This window comes from Apaloderma vittatum, unplaced genomic scaffold (assembly GCF_000703405.1).
Source record: "Apaloderma vittatum isolate BGI_N311 unplaced genomic scaffold, ASM70340v1 scaffold2806, whole genome shotgun sequence".
Lineage (NCBI taxonomy): Eukaryota > Metazoa > Chordata > Aves > Trogoniformes > Trogonidae > Apaloderma > Apaloderma vittatum.
This window is the reverse complement of record NW_009721035.1, coordinates 26,086-42,774: the sequence shown is the minus strand read 5'-3', so window position 1 is coordinate 42,774 and position 16,689 is coordinate 26,086. Positions and strand designations below refer to the sequence as shown.

At 38.2% G+C, this 16,689-nt stretch overlaps 1 protein-coding gene across 1 annotated transcript in view; it reads left to right on the top strand.

Annotated features, from left to right (window-relative positions):
• The window catches only part of UBR3 (ubiquitin protein ligase E3 component n-recognin 3 (putative)), a gene marked incomplete at its 3' end in the record, with an annotated part of 75,907 nt that overhangs the window by 35,131 nt on the left and 24,087 nt on the right, over positions 1–16,689 (top strand). Inside the window, exons 20-24 of the mRNA XM_009871203.1 lie at positions 2,771–2,875; positions 3,763–3,936; positions 4,151–4,180; positions 5,642–6,102; positions 10,875–10,963. Coding sequence (XP_009869505.1) covers positions 2,771–2,875; positions 3,763–3,936; positions 4,151–4,180; positions 5,642–6,102; positions 10,875–10,963 — 859 coding nt within the window. The remainder of the gene's footprint in view (positions 1–2,770; positions 2,876–3,762; positions 3,937–4,150; positions 4,181–5,641; positions 6,103–10,874; positions 10,964–16,689) is intronic.

Genomic DNA, 16,689 nt, shown 5'->3' with positions numbered 1-16,689 from the left:
GCTTTTTAATTAGTGGTTTCGAAAAACCTACTTTAAAAATATAAAAATTTTACTATCTTACTACTAATTCGTCATTTTCCCTTGTTATGGGTAAGACTAAATTTCATGTGTTGAGGCTGTTGAACAAACCTATACCTTCTGGAAGCTCAGTAGTACAGTATCTAATAGTTGGTCAAGATTTTCCGTTGTCAGACATGTAGTTCCCTTATCTTGCTGAAATTTAACCAATAGCTGATATTATTCATGATGAATGGCATGAGTTTTCAAGACTGAAGCAAGGACAAAATGCATCCCCTTTCTCCATGTTTTGAATATTCTTTAATCAAGATTCTGAGTCCAAGTTTAGCCAAGTTGCAGACGTTGCAAAGTTTCATCATCGTGTGCATGTTCAGTGGCTGTTCATTTTATTCAGTGAACCGTTGAGGTCCCAGGAAAGTCAGCCCCAAACTTGGCATGCCGCACACCAGAGCTAACTAGAATTCTGCCTGGAGTGGCAGTACCTTCAGTTCCCAGGGACTTCGGTAATTTTGGCCAGAGTTGCTGCTGCGTGCAATATGTTTACCCCCTGCTTAGCCCCAGCCCGCTGCAGGGACTGGGCTGCCTCATTGCTGCAGGGTGTAGAATGAGACGGCAAAGTGGTAGGAGGTCACAGAGACTGGGGAAGGAGCATACCTGGAGAAAGTACCAGTGAAGAGACTTGCAGGAAAACTGCTGAAGGAACGGAGAGTTTGGGATTAGGTAGAAGACGAAATAATATTTTGATGTAGAACAAAAATGGGAAGGAATGCATTATCTTTTGCTGCCTTGCTTGTATTATTTTTTTCATGGATGTTTTTTTTCTTACTCTGTTAAGAATCATCAAGGACTTAAATCTTGAGATTTTTAAAATATCTGAGTTGTCGTTTTAGCTGGAATATTGAGTATATTTCTACTAGATTTAGAGATGGTAACAATTGCAGAAGATGGGTTGGCTTAAATGACATTTTGTCTATTTGAGAAATTTTGTCGACTCGTGACAGCCTTTGTATCTCTTGACTTTTGAGACTGCCTACAGTACTGCACAGTAAATTATATTTGGTGATTTGACTTTTTGGAAGTGTTAGTCAATACGACTTCTGACTCTGGTATAACAGCATGCTTTTCGTATTAACAAAATACCCTTTTCATTAAATAGTCTCTAATCTCAGATTTGGTTGGGTTTTATTAAATCAGCTGCATAAACTTAATTTAGAGAAGTTATTGTTAAACACTATTTGTTTTAAGAACTTTGTCTGATGTTTATAATGGGTGTATCTGCTTATTAAATTTGGCTCATTGAAAACCAATTCGTATTTAAAACTTCACTGAGCTACACTCGAAAAAGACTCATTTTTATGGTAGCCTGTCTGCAATGAAATATTGAATGTTGTTTCTCATTGACTTTTTTGTGGTTCTTGCCATTTTCTTCTTTCTAAGTCAGAGTATTCTCAAGAGGAAAGACATCCTGGTTTTTAATTTTGGAAGCATTGGTTCTTCCTCTCAATGCATTGAAAGCTCTGTTAGAAGAAAGATATGGGAATTTATTAATTTAAAGATAAGGTTATTTATTATTTGCAATTAAAGATTATGTGGAGATCGTTGTGAACTAAATGCTTACCCTTCTAGTGTTCCGAGTTATCCAGGCACTGCTTATAGGACTGGGACCTCAGGAGGCCTTGTGGTGACTGGTCATGTGAAAAAGGGAGGGCGCAGCCCGCCCCTTGTAGCTGACTGTGGTGGGGTCTGTGCAGCTTTGCCTCCCACTTTGCTGTTAACATAAAGCGCAGTTTGAACTAGTAACAATGTTAAGGTGCAGGTTTGGTTGACTGGAAAGATGTAAAATGTAATGTTGCTTAAGTTTTTTCTAATCCTCAGGATAATTTTTAATCATTTGTAAATAAATAAATAAATAAAAAAAACGTGAATTGTCCAAAGTGTATTATCCAGAACACTGTTTTTGTAAGTTTAGATATATTGAAGTCTTATTAGACTGAGTGGAATAATGATTTCCCATCTTTTAAATACAGCACTCCTCTTGATCCATCACATCCAAAATGACATTTCATATTTTGTAGTAGTGCTCCATTACTGGTATTGGAAAGCTGTATTAATGTGATTACTCTTACCATTCTTGGCCTACCTGCAATTTTTTTTTAATCTAATTTTTATCTAATTTTTTTTTGTCTACTAATCAGGTATTTTGTTGGAGCTATCAGTCATACGAGAGTCAAGTTTAAAATATCTTGCCGATGTTTCGGAGTAGATATTCCACAAAGTTCAATAGGGGGTTCTCCAAAATAATTTTTTCCTAACTGTGTTTTTATACATAGAGTAGGACTTTGAAAGTGTTACTTTGCAAAAAAAAAGAAAACTATTTCAAAAAGAAAACTATTTTTCAGATGCTAAAATTGGTGCTCAGGGTCAGTGTTGTTATGGTGTTCTGCCTATCTAGGCTTTTCTTTTTAACAGATACTGCCAGCACAGTGATTGTTAATTAAGGACAAAAAAGCCCTGGCAAAGGGTGTGGCTCAAGACCTTCTACCTTTCCTAGTGTGGCTAACGTGCTCAGAGATAAAATCTGTAGATAATATCTTGAGCTTCATCGTATGAGATTCCTGGCACTTCTTTACTATCCACTTTAGTTTAGAGATGTCCATCAGGTTTTTGGCAGTTTTGGGATTTTTGTAATAAAGATTATGAGAGTATCAAAGATAAAACCTTCTAAGATGTGCATGTCTGTTTTTCTGTCTAGATATTAATGGATCACCAGAATCTGTCAGAACATGTGCTTTGCATGGTTTTGTATTTGATTGAGTTGGGGTTGGAGAATTCTCCAGAGCAAGAGTCAGATGAAGAGGTAAGAATAAATACCAGCTTTTTCATTAAAATATAAAAGTATTGTCTAATCATTCAATATTCTTTAAAAATAGAAGTTTATTAAAATTATAACTTTACCATGGAAATTAGAATAAAACGTCTTTATTGAAGCAGGGATGGACCAAGGGAAACAATGCATACTGTTATGAAGAGGAGTATGGTATCTTGTTACGTTTCTCAGCAGTTTCTGTATATATAACCTGAGAACACAGATTTGTTAGAGCTTTACTACTCTATAAATTAGTACTTGAAATTAGGTGCAAATTTTTTTTAATTATTGAATTAAAAACTTGCTTAAATCTTTAGATTGTCAACTGAAAACTTTATCACAGAGCATTTTGTTGCTAAGGCTCTGTAGCTCCTAAAATATGTGAAATAGCCAAACTTTTAACTGTGCGTTTATTAAGAATTTGAATATAAATAGCCATTGTTTTCATGGTTCCAAATAGCCTTATGGTATATGACTTTCAAAATTTTTCCTACTGTTTGACATTGCTTCTTATATGACTAAGGATCTGCCACTTTTGTTCAGAGATTGACCTGTGTATAGTTCAGATTTTTCATATTAATCTTAGATTGTATAGCTTTGGAGTATTCTTAGTTTCTTTTACTTCTGCTAGATAGCACTGATGACTGTATTTGATTATATTCAGGTCAAATGTGTAGATTTATAGATTTATCAGACTTGTAGTCCTCATGGTAGGCATCAGGCATACCACAATTTCTAAGGGGTGTATCAGCTATAGTGACGTACGTACTGTTCCTATCACGGAACAGGGATGGCCTCTGTGATGCAGTTATAAAAGCAACATGAATTATTGTGACACGTAAGAGAAAGTATCCTAATTTTTTATTTATATATTTTAGGAATCTGCAGGTGCACAAGAGCGTTGCCATGATAGTTGGTTTCCAGGTAGTAACTTAGTTTCTAACATGCGTCACTTCATTAACTATGTCCGAGTAAGAGTACCAGAAACTGCTCCAGAGGTGAAGAGGGAACCGCCTCCAAGTACAAGTTCAGATGGTTTAGCCTCATCACAAGTGAGTGTATACAAATACTTGTCCTTTTCCTAGATTAGTTTAAGTTATTGCCTGCGTTGGCTTTATTTTTTTTTAGGAGTTTTGTTTTTATATTTTTTAAGACTTTCTTGGGATATTTTTTCTCTAGCAGTCTTTCTTAAGTGTGCTTATAACAGAAATGATTCCTCCTTCCAAATGATGTGTTTAATTACTTTTTTTGTCCTCAATCTACCAGACTTCAAGGCGGAAGAGCCTCCAGAGAGAGGTAGATCTGTGTGCAGTTTGTTCTTTTAAGCGATTAACTAGCAACATGGCTTTAATTGTGCTCACCTTAACATTCAGTGAACTCTTCTAATTTTCCTGAATTTCCTTTTAATTTGTTTTGCAAAGACTCATGCTTTTTTTTTTTCCATATTCTTGATTGTAATCTTAGGTAGTAGACTTTCAAGCAAGAAAACGCCCTTACATTTTTAATAAGTATTTTGAAATAAAAACTTTCTATCAAATATAAAATCTCATTGATAGCTTACTGCTTGAGCTTTGTGTTTAGGCCTGTTTTGTCTTGCCAAGATATTACTAACATTTAATAATGTAGAGTAGTCTCAGCTTTCTCGAATCTAGGTGAGTTTAACCTCACATTGAAAGTGCATTTGAAATTATTAATGGCAAGTTTATTTGGGGTTTTATTGTGAAAACAAAATGAGTATGTAAAGTTTGAGATTCTGACAGATCTGTAGCTGGTTGGTAATATAATCTGTCAGGACTGGGTTTGTAACTTTTGTATACAGCACTTCAGATTATTGTAAGTCAGATGTAGTGAAATACAGTGGATATTTCTTTTGCACGTTAATGTTAGAAAAACAGATCAAAATTTAAAGTAGGTAGGGGAAATGAAATAGATTAAAACATACAAAGAAGTAGGCGAGACGATTGTCAGAATCCCATTTTTACATTTGATCTCTGAGGTATTTGGTATCTCTTGGCTGCCCACCCTTCTGACGAGGAGAAGGTCAGATGTTAAAGCACCCTGCATTTCATACACAGAATACTCGGGAAACATCTCTCTGCTGTGGATTTGGAATATGCAAGTTGCTTTCATGTGCCCTTAATTTGGGACTGAAAGCAAGGGTAGCATAGAATGGAAAGATCTGAGTGGGTTCTGTCGTTCATGTAAGTGCACTCATGTGCTCATGTGCCCTGAATAGCAAACTCGGCTTGTGAATGTGGGTGTGTGGCTTCTGGGTCTCGGCTAATAAATCTGCACAGAATGGACAATGCCCTTGGGAATGTGTGGGCTTATCTATGTTCACTTGTGTGGGATTGAGAGTTACATTGTACAGCAGCGCTCAGGAGACTTTAATAGACTTTTAAATGACGTAAAGGTACTAAAATTATGAATATGCTAGAAAAAGTAAGGAAATATTACTTGGAGAAGAGAATTCTAAGTTTGACTAGAGCAAAGATAATTGTTTTAGTACGGATGATATCTTCATTGTGTACTTGGCTTTTTATGCTGATAGGTATAACGGATTTGCATAAAAATATGATACACAGGCTTAGTATTTCACTGTACCCAACTTCAATACATTTTGGAAGGGGAGAGGAAACTTAAAAGTTTTGTACTTTGCCTCCTAGCTTAAAATATTTTCTGTAGTTTTATAAATGTATGTTGTTCATACTTGTATTTTTGACTATTAAACGTTGTAATTTTTTTTTTTTACCCAAGAACTCGGGGACAGCTCAAGTGTTCAGTTTGGTCGCAGAACGTAGAAAGAAATTTCAGGAGATCATCAATCGGAACACCAGCGAGGCAAATCAGGTGGTTCGGCCCAAAACATCAATGAAATGGTCAGCACCTGGTTCAACTCCACAGCTAACCACAGCCATTCTAGAAGTCAAGGAAAGCATACTGTCCTTGCTGATTAAATTGCATCACAAACTCTCAGGAAAACAAAACTCTTATTATCCTCCATGGTTGGATGATGTGGATGTTTTAATCCACCCCGAAATTCCAAGATACTCTCACGGTGATGGAATGACGGCAGTAGAAAGAATTTTATTGAAAGCTGCTGTACAGAGCAGATTGAATAAACGTATAATTGAAGAGATATGCAGGAAGGTGACACCTCCTGTACCACCAAAAAAGATTAGTTCTGCAGAGAAGAAAACTTTGGATAAAGAAGAAAGGTAACATTAATAATCAAGTAAAGGGGTGGTAGAAGGGCTGTGTATGTTGTGCATCTGTTGATTCATATATCTCCAGGTTTTTGCATGAATTATTTCTTAAAAGAATAAGTCTTAATTCTGCAGTTCTCTTCTTCATCCATTTTGAATATACATAAGTTACATGGGTGCTGAGGAAGAACCTGCACCTTGCTCATTTAGATCTTTAATTAGAAAACTTTGAGAGTGATTTTATGTGATGTACATGTTCAGCCTTCATGTTGCCATTTATACCACTCATATATACAAAGGTGCAGAATTAAGATTGTGTTAACTTTTGAGGGTTAACCTCAAGATGACATAGACTTTTTTTATTTGTATTGTCTGTTCATTCACATGCACACATCACACAGTGCTTATTTTTATTTGTTTACTATATGTAGATTCGATCATTCTGCCACTTTTGCTTGTCTGACACATTGAGTTTTAAAATATGGGTTTTAATTTTTCAAAAATTGTATTAATAGTTTCTTATAATGCAACCTGAAAACCTGCATGCCAGCTGTCTGACTTGGGCTGAAATTTTTTGGGGAGCGGTTGCGAGTTGGAGGTTGGGGCATTATGAGCCCTGAGAGCACCAAGAATACTGTCACTATTGAACCTGAATGCCTAGGGCCTGCTTCTCACATGCTTTCAGCAAATGTTGTGTTGACATGAGAGTCCTATGGAAGAGGAATGGTCCAGTTCAATTGCCTAGAGGACAGCAGCTAGAGCTGAGAAGTAGAGATGAAAACCGGGAGTGGCAGGAGCAGAGCCGAAGACTGAAACTGGAAGGAGAAGCCTTCTGGTCCATCAGTGTAAAAGTGAGCAAAGGGAAGATGCCAGGTCAAGTGAACAGTTGATGTGGGAAGACTCCAGCTGGCAAGCTGGAAACATTAGGGAAGAACTGGGTTGTCAGGACAGAAGTACTCAGAGAAGCAACAAATGACAGAACCAATTTTGAATGAAAATCTCAGTGTAGGAGAATGGGATCTTGAGGGCTGATAGGAGAAGGAGAACGTGGAACAGGAATGCAAATGCCTGGAGGGTGTAAGGCAGAGGGTTGGTATTTGGAGGATGTAATAGAGCCAGCTGGAAAGACGAGTTGGTTGGAGCAGGGCTTTGGGAAGAGACTGGTAACTGGTTAGTACAAAAGACTGAAACATGGCATTTGAAGCATGAAGACGGTGGATAGTGTTAAAAGGCTGGGGTGTAGAGTGGAGGTGTCAGGTCAGTGTACTTACCACATTAACTGAAGTAGAGACAGGGCACAGGTTAGAATGGACAAGAATACTCTTGAGGGCTTGTTCATGCAATATTTTGATATATTAATGGTATATGTAACCAGACTATAGGATTATGGTTCTAGAGGTTTGGGTAGAAATATGCAGCCATCTTGACTCACTTGGTTTCTGGGTTACCTTTTTTTATCCTGCCATTTTTATTTGTTTGAAAATCATTTTTTCATTAAATACTCTCTGATATTTCCAAGACCTACACTGTACTTGAAAGTTAAACATAAAAAGATTAAAAATAGATTTAATATTTTTTATGTTACTTACATTACCAAGTGAAATTTTTTTTTTCTTGCAGATATTCATTTAATGGTTTAATTTCCAACACCTCTTGTAACAGTTCAGTAAATGAGAGAAATAGTCAAGATTTATCATGTAAAATTGTCTCTCAGAAAATGCCAGACTGAATGGCTGCTTTAGATAAAACAGCTTCGTCTTGGACATCTACTCATTACTATGATACTCAGTAGAGTTAGATTTGTGTATGGGAAAAGCATAGAAATTAATGAATCAAGTAATTTTTCATAAGTAAAGGGCAAAGTCATTCCTTTTCCCCTATAAAGGATCTGATATTTTCAAGGATCTGTTGTGGCCATTTTAAATTTTTAGTTAAGTTCTGGGGCTAATGCCATGATGAAAATGTATATTTCCAGTTCTTCGTGTTCTGAGTGACTATTTGCTTACCCCCAAATCCATAATGGCAGTGGGGACACATGCAGCACATTCAGGGACAGTGTGATAAGTGAAATTGCTAATCTCAGAGACTGACAGTGCTCATATAGTCAGGCTGCAATACTTACTTTCTTTTTTAAATTATATTGTTTTGGTTTTGTTTGTTCCCCAAGTCTGATTTTGTATTAGTGAAGGGCAGACCGACTGTGAGTGTTCAGTGATCACCCTTTTTGGTTACTTCAGCATAAAACGGCAAGCTTGGCATCACTCAGGCAATGGGTTGTCACCATAGAAACCGAAGTACAGGACTAGAAGAGAGCTGAAGCTGCTTGCAGTATTTTTTTCAGTTGCAGTGTCATACTCTCATGGGCCATCATGGAAAATTACTGAGCTGTTCTGAATCTGTCAGAGTTTGTTTATGTCTTCTTATTAAAAGCCTCTATTTACAGTCATTCTGCTTTTAGTCAAGGCGTATATTGAGAAATTCCCAGGGAGAAATAAATAAAAACAGGTTTAATGAATGCCCTGGTATGATCCTCAGAATAATGAATCTTAGGATTGTTGTAAATAGAAGTTATTTTCAGAAATGGTGACCGTACAATCTGACAGATAAATCATAGAATCACAGAATGGCCTAGGCTGGAAAGGACTTTAGAGATCATCTAATCCAACCTCCCTGTCATGGGCAGGGACGCCTCTCAACTAGATCAGGCTACTCAAGGCTCTGTCCAACTTGGCCTTGAACACCTCCAGGTAGGGGGCAGCCACAACATCTCTGGGCAATTTATTCCAAAGTCTGGCCGCCCTCGTACTGAAGAATTTCTTCCTAAGGTCTAATCTAAATCTATTCTCCTTCAACTTAAACCCATTTCCCCTTGTCCCGTCAGTGGATACTCTTGTAAAAATTCCCTCCCCAGCCTTCCTGTAGGTTCCCTTCAGGTATTGGAAGGCAGCTATTAGGTCCCCCCGAAGTCTTCTCTTTTCCAGACTGAACAATCCCAGCTCCCGCAGCCTGTCCTCATAGCAGAGGTGCTCCAGCCCCTGGATCATCCTTGTGGCCTCCTCTGAACACGCTCCAATGGGCGTTTTTAAGGTGCTTTTAAGAAAACAAGTTAGAAGCTTTGAGTTATGAACAGGCCACCTCAGGATAACAGGTTACAGTGTGTTAGCTGCTTTGGGCCTGGGCATGTCTGCTGCTGTGCCAGGACAGTGATGATCAGACAGTGCTAGAGGCTGAAGAGCGCTCACCCATCAGTATATCGGATGCCAAGTGAAGTTTTAAGGTATCTTATTAGTTATCTGAATCATCTCTGAGCAGGAGGGGGAGAAAAAAATCATTGTAAATGCTGGTGCACAGAGTTTGTAGCTATGTTCAAGCTTCCCAAGCTGGTCTGGGGAGGTGCTGCATAAAGCCTCCAGCTGTGGGTGTATGGGTATGGCATGTTATGCCATAGGAGGTTTAGATTAGACATTAGGAAAAACATCTGCACTGAAAGGATTATTAAAGAACAGACTGCCCAGGGATGTGGTTAAATTGCCATGCTTGGATGTGTGTAAAGTTGTCTAGATCTGGTGCTCAGGGATGTCGTTTAGAAGTGGGCCTGGTAGAATTAGGCAACGGTTAGACTGATGATCTTGAAGGTCTCTTCCAACCAAAACAATTCCATGATTCTATGTGCCACATGGTGAGCAGCTATGGGGTGAGGTTTGTTTGGTTTTCCCACTTGCACTCTCCCATTTCCTCTAGTAGCAAACTCTTGTCAAAGTAAAGATCCTTTCTTGGTATCTCAAGAAGAGGAAAATCAATGTCTATGTTGTTTATCTTTTTGTATCAATCAATATTCGTCTACCTTCTGCAGTATGTATCTATAGGATGTTATAGCATAGCCGGTTGTAAAGCCTTGTACAGTTTAAACAGAAGGATAGACAAGAATGTCTTGGAAGTCCTCCATTTGTAAATCCAGAGCTATGTTAAACAAGGAGGAAAAAGTCAGTGAGGTCAGCTTGGCTCCAGGGAGATAAGGGCCTTCCATCTGGAAGGAGTTTCAAACTTCTTTTAGTCCAGATACAAAAGTTGTGGTGACTAGCACCTTGCGTGGAGGTGGGGGAGAACCAGTATGAGGAAGCTTCACTAGAAAATATATTACTCATAATTGTTCCCCTTGGCAATCAAGCTTGATAACAAAAATAAGTAAGGAAAGCGCTCTCATTAGTATTATTTTTTAATTTATTATTGTTAACTGTGGTTGCTCAAAAGAGCACTTTTTTTTTTTTTTTGTACAATGGTTGACATTTCCTAGAATCATAGACTGGCCTAGGCTGGAAGGGACCTCCGAGATCATTCAATCCAACCTCCCTGTCATGGGCAGGGACGCCTCTCAACTAGATCAGGCAACACGTGGGGACCGAATGGGAATCAAACCCGCAACCGTGGTGTTATCAGCACCGTTCTTACCTTATGTAACAGACATATAACTTTCAAGAATAAGGTCTTGGGTTCTTTTCCTTTGTCCTGATTTGTTAAAAGGTCCTTTGGTTTTCTGAAGGGTTTTTTAGGACAGCATTTTTTTAATGTTTTTCAGACTCAAAATAAATCTTATTTCTTAAAAAACCTAAACTTCTAAAGCAAAGTATTAAATTTTTAATCTTTTATTTAGAGAAAACTTGAATTTTGAATTATATTGTTGAAGGCGACCACTCTATTCAGCCTGACGCTATAAACTTATTTTCTTCCTCCACTATATATACTCTTTTTTATTTATTTTCTCTTTCCCCTCTTCTTTCACTCAGACGACAGAAGGCTAGAGAAAGGCAACAGAAATTATTGGCTGAATTTGCCTCAAGGCAGAAAAGCTTTATGGAAACTGCCATGGATGTTGGTAAGTTTTTGTGTGGTTAACTGCTTGGAGTTTTTTTAATTTTAATTTATTTTTTATTTCCATGTTAGTATTAAGGTTTTTACTCAAAATATTTTGAAAACGCACCACAAACCTCAAACAAAAACCTCTCCCCTCAGATTCTACGACTGTATCCACTTGTTTAATAAATACTTCTTAAGAGGCTTAAAGTTGTGTTTTCTAGGACAGATAATGCTGAGTACATAATTGCTAAAGAACAGATAAAATGAATTAGAAAAATATTTAAAAGAGAATACTTCATCTGTAGGACATATTTTTTTTCCTTTTTTTTTTCTTAAATACACAGTGGTTGAAATTATTAAATGTGCGATGTTTCAAGATATTTAGCTATTAGTATAAAACATTCCAAAGTTAGTTTGTCTTTGAAAGATTGCAGTTTCTTTTAAAAATATAAATAAAATAAAAAATAAGATTTTTATCTTTCTAGAGCCTCAAATTTTAATAAGGTAAAAGTTTTCTGCATTTAAAATTTATGTATAGAATTAAAGAAAGCATAATTTTTAGATCAACTATTGCTCTAAGTGATAACGTATTCTCTTTCAAGAACAGCCTATACAACAGAATTGGTTCTTGTTTTTCTTCAGAATAATTATTTCATGTTCAGCTGCATAAAAGTGCATAATTTTGATCAGTTTGCTTGCATTTAACTGAGAAATGGAAAATATTTTCATCACCTGGATTGCTTCATTGAAAATTAGCACTTTGAAAGATAAGTAAAAGCAGGAATCTTTTCTTCTTTTTTTTTCCCCCTTTCAATCAAATACCATCTGCTATGTAGTTTTCATTGGAGTTTAAGCATTCATTAGAAATATTTTGACAACTGTTCTTACTGAAAAGGTCTGTTTTTTGAAATTGTCAAATACCCTTCAGTTCATAAGTTTTTAAGAAGATATATTCCTTCATACTTACGAAGGTCTTGGATACAGCGATTGTTGAAATTTCTTTAGCAAATGAATGCTTTTGTATGTGGTGGTACACTTGGAGAGTGTGGAATACAACACAAAGTTCACAGATAAAATGAGTTTGTCATGCTTATTAAAGGGGTAGCTGAGTCTTTTTGGTCTGTGGAAGTAAGAAAGAAGAAACATGTAGTTCTGCTTATTAAAAATTCAGTCTTTTTACAGTCATGGCTAATCGAAAGTGACTGGGAAACTCTGATTCTGCAGTCACCTTAATTTTGAATTCTTGATACTGCAACTTAGAAGTTGGTGTTTTTATGTATGAAATCACATAGAATCATTTAGATTGGAAAAGACCTTAAAGATCATCAAGGCCAACCATTAACCTAGCAATGCCAGGTCCACCACATATTTCTATATATAGGTACCTGTCATAGTTGTATTTACATATATGCATATCTATACGTAAATACTCCCTCCCATGCTTGAGTTTTATAAGCTGTGTTTAAGGTAACTGCTATGATTTGCGGATGAAGCATACTAGTTAATAAATTAATGCCAAATATTAAAAAGAACCTTTAATTTCTGTAACAGACAGGGCTGGGCCTTGTTGCTTATGATTAGGCATTAAAAAGTTCTTGAGCATATGACACTTAAATTGTTTATTTCTTAGTATTTAAACAAGAAACAACTTCAGATATCTCAGCATGAGGATGACCGTGCTGGACAGCAGGATGACCATGAGCCAGCAATGTGCCCTTGTGGCCAAGAAGGCCAGTGGCAGCGTAGGGTGTATTGGAAGGACTGTGACTGGAAGGTTGAGAGAGGTCCTCTTCCCCCTCTGCTCTGCCCTGGTGAGGCCACATCTGCAATATTGTGTCCAGTTCTGGGCCCCTCAGCTCAAGGGAGACAGGGAACTGCTGGAGAGAGTCCAGCACAGAGCCACAGAAGTGATTAAGGGAGTGGACTCCCTTGTGAGGAAAGGCTGAAGGAGCTGGGTCTCTTTAGCTTGGAGAGGAGGAGGCTGAGGGGTGACCTCATTAATGTTTATAAATATGTAAAGGATGAGTGTCGGGGTGATGGAGCCAGACTTATCTCAGGGATGTCTAATGACAGGACAAGGGGTAACAGATGCAAGCTGGAGCATAGGAGGTGCCACAGAAACATGAGGAAAAACTTTTTTACTGTGAGGGTGACAGAGCCCTGGCACAGGCTGCCCAGGGAGGTTGTGGAGTCTCCTTTGGAGACATTCAGACCCCTCCTGGATGCGTTCCTCTGTGACTTACTCTAGGTGATCCTGCTTTGGCAGCGGGGTTGGACTAGATGATCTTTCGAGGTCCCTTCCATTCTATGATTCTGTGAAAATCTAGTGTTTGTTGCCAATTATATTGGGTCACGTACAGCAGGAGATAGAATCAATTTCGTGGGCTACCATTTCATGAAATTGTTCCACATGAAGACATATTTTGGCAACGATTTAATAGAATTCCAGTTGTGGTGTTAACTGAATAATTGTTTTGCTTTTTCACTAAATTTTTTCAGTGTCTTCTAGGTTGCCATACTGTTTTCTGAGTTTGTGATGAAAACTCACTGAATTTGGACTATAGTCCAGTATTAGCTAGCTTTTATGTTCTAGCTCACATTAAAAGAGCTCACAGAAAGGAAGCACGTACTTCCATTATAGTGTGTATGATTTATTTAAAAACTTAGACTATTTTTTAGCCAGGAGTATTTTCTTCAGTTTGCTTTTTTTTTTTTTTCTTAACTGAAGTAATTTGTTCTGCTGTGACTGCAGTTTCTGTATGTTACAGCAAATTACTGAAAAAGTAGCAGAAAGCATTGTTCTGCTAATTTTAAACCACAACACATGGTAAGAATTCTGAAACTCGTCTTTCCTTCTATGAGTATTCACAGAATCACAGAATTATTGAGGCTAGAATAGACCTCTGAGGTCATCAAGTCCAGCCCATGACCCAACACCACCACATCAGCCAGACCACGGCACTAAGTGCCACATCGAGCCTCCCCTTAAACACCTCCAGGGACGGTGACTCCACCACTTCCCTGGGCAGGGCATCCCAGTGCCTGAGCACCCTCTCCATGAGGAAGGGCTTCCTGAGATCCAAGCTGAACCTCCCCTGATGCAGTTTCAGGCTGTGCCCCCTTGTCCTGTCACTAGTTCCTTGGGAGAAGAGCCCGACGCCCACCTGACTGCACCCTCCCTTCAGGCAGTTGTAGAGAGTGATAAGGTCCCCCTGAGTCTCCTCTTCTCCAGGCTAAACACCCCCAGCTCCCTCAGCCTCTCCTCACAGGTCTTTCCCTCCAGTCCCTTCCCCAACCTCGTTGCTCTCCTCTGGACCCGCTCCAGCCCCTCAAGGTCCTTCTTGCAGTGAGAGACCCAGACCCACACACAGGGTTCGAGGTGAGGCCTCCCCAGTGTTGAGCACAGGGGCAGAATTACATCCCTGCTCCTGCTGGCCACGCTGTTCTCGACACAAGCCAGGATGCCACTGGCCTTCTGGGCCAGCTGGGCACACTGCTGGCTCCTGTTCCACTGGTTGTCACCCAGCACTCCCAGGTCCCTCTCTGCCGAGCTGCTCTCCAGCCACTCCTCCCCCAGTCGGTAGCGCTGCAGGGGGTTATTGCGGCCAAAGTGTAGGACCCTGCACTTGGTCCTGTTGAACTTCATCGCATTGACCTCGCCCCATCGACTCGTTTACCCTGAATTGTGTTGTAGTTGTGCTGAAATAGTACATTTGAAAACAAAATCCTTTCATACTAAAATCAGTCAATTAAAGTGCGTCCCCATCTCACGCATTCAAACTCTATTACCTACTTACCTTTAGTAGAGGTTGAAATTCAGCACTAGGTTTATTTCCTAATTTTGATTGTTTATTGTAACAGTAATAACACTGTCAGAATGCAGGGATGACAAGGCCTCATCTTCCTGGCTTTGTCACTGATTCAGTTGGTGTAATTTGGGCAATTTATTACCATCATAATCTTTTAAAACTTCTCTGTGTAGGAAATGTGGATGTGATTCAGTGGTAAAAGTGGTGCAAGTGTTTTTGGTTATAGCTTTTACAAAAATTCATAATAGCTTTCTCTTGACAACGTAGAAGACTGAAAATACTCTGAAAATAAATGTGTCTAGAGTATGATAGGAGTAATGGAGAACAGCCAAAGCTTAAAGATTTAATTTTTTTAATAAAAATAAACTTAATATTTTCCAAAGCATTTATTAAAATGCTCTGAGCTACTGTTAATCCTCTGAGGCATTCCTCTTCTTTGATTGCTGGGATGCTGCAGTGAACTATGGCTTAAAAGCAAGTTACCCAATTATATGTTCATTTTTCAATATTAAATGAGTCTCATTTTACCAGCAAAAATTATCTGTTTGAACTGGAATTGATAAATTCATATGAGATTCTGAAAGTAAGGGTTGGCATCTTCTTGCATATAATCACTGTAGGATAAATTCCGATTATGTAGCCCTTTCCATTTGTGCCCCCTGTTACTTTCTATTTATATTCTGTGACATCTGCAGAACTGCATTGCCATTCAAGCTTGCCTGGAAGTAATTAAGTGAAATTTAGAAACAGTTATGTTAATGAACTAGGATGGAACAGAAACCACTGTGCTGTCTTTAGCTGTTTGACTGCAGGACAAATGTAAAAAGTAGAAAAATAAACCAGGAAACATCATTCTAAAAGCAGCAGATAGAGCTCTTGAAATATCTGAGGAGAATGTCTAGTGAGTCAAAAACATGTTGTCACGTAGTCACATATAGTGTCAACTCCACAGGCCTTCTAGTCTCCTAGTAATAGCTATTTTTACATCTTTGTTTTGAGGGCACTTATCTCAGGGTGAGTTTATCTGTTGTGATGTGGAACTCCATGCAAGAGATTTCTGAAACTTCACTGCCTTTCAGGAAGGACTTGATACAAACAAAAATAAATCCCTCTGTTCCAGATCAACGGTAGCCTTTAACAAATTACAGTGATATTTATAAAGATTTGTTTATCTAAGTTTTATAAACATGAAATTTTACGATCCATTCCAGGCAAGCTGCTGACCTACTCAATCAAATGTATCTTAATAAAAACTTGTAAATTGGTTAATTATAAATATTATGATACCTCATATTCCTTCAATAGTTCTGCTGTCTCTGAAGTGCCCGATGTGAATTTTTGTTTCCTAATGCCTCGTCACAAGTATGCGGTATAATCTCTGTGTTTCTTTCCTGTGAGTCTTGGCAAGACATCACTTTGTCCTTCAAGCAAACATTCCTTAGCTAGAGTTAAAAAGAAGTGCGGAGTTTTAATGCAAGGTGACACACATTTCCTAACGCTTAGTCTTCTGAACCCAGATAGAAAAATAAATTAGGTACTAGTCCTTTGAGAATATATATGCTGGGTCAGGGCAGAGCATATTAGCATACTAATGGTTGCTTTGATGCCAAGGGACCACTTTGACACACAATGTATACAGCAGAAAAAATGTTGACAACAGTCAACAGAGATCATCAACTATATTTACTGTGTTTACAAAGCCCTTTTAGTTCTGGGGTATTGTTGGGTAGGGGAAAGAATGGGAGTGAATCTTTGGAGAGTAGAAATGAAATAAAATTCAAGCAGCAATGCATTCGTGATTAAAAAGTGTGCTAGATTTTAGCAGGCTGATCAGTATTTGCTAGGAGGTAGAAAATACTAGGATTTTGTAAATTTGGTTCTCTTACATCTATCGGTATAAAACTAAACAAAGAGCTAAAATTTTTTTCTAAAACCC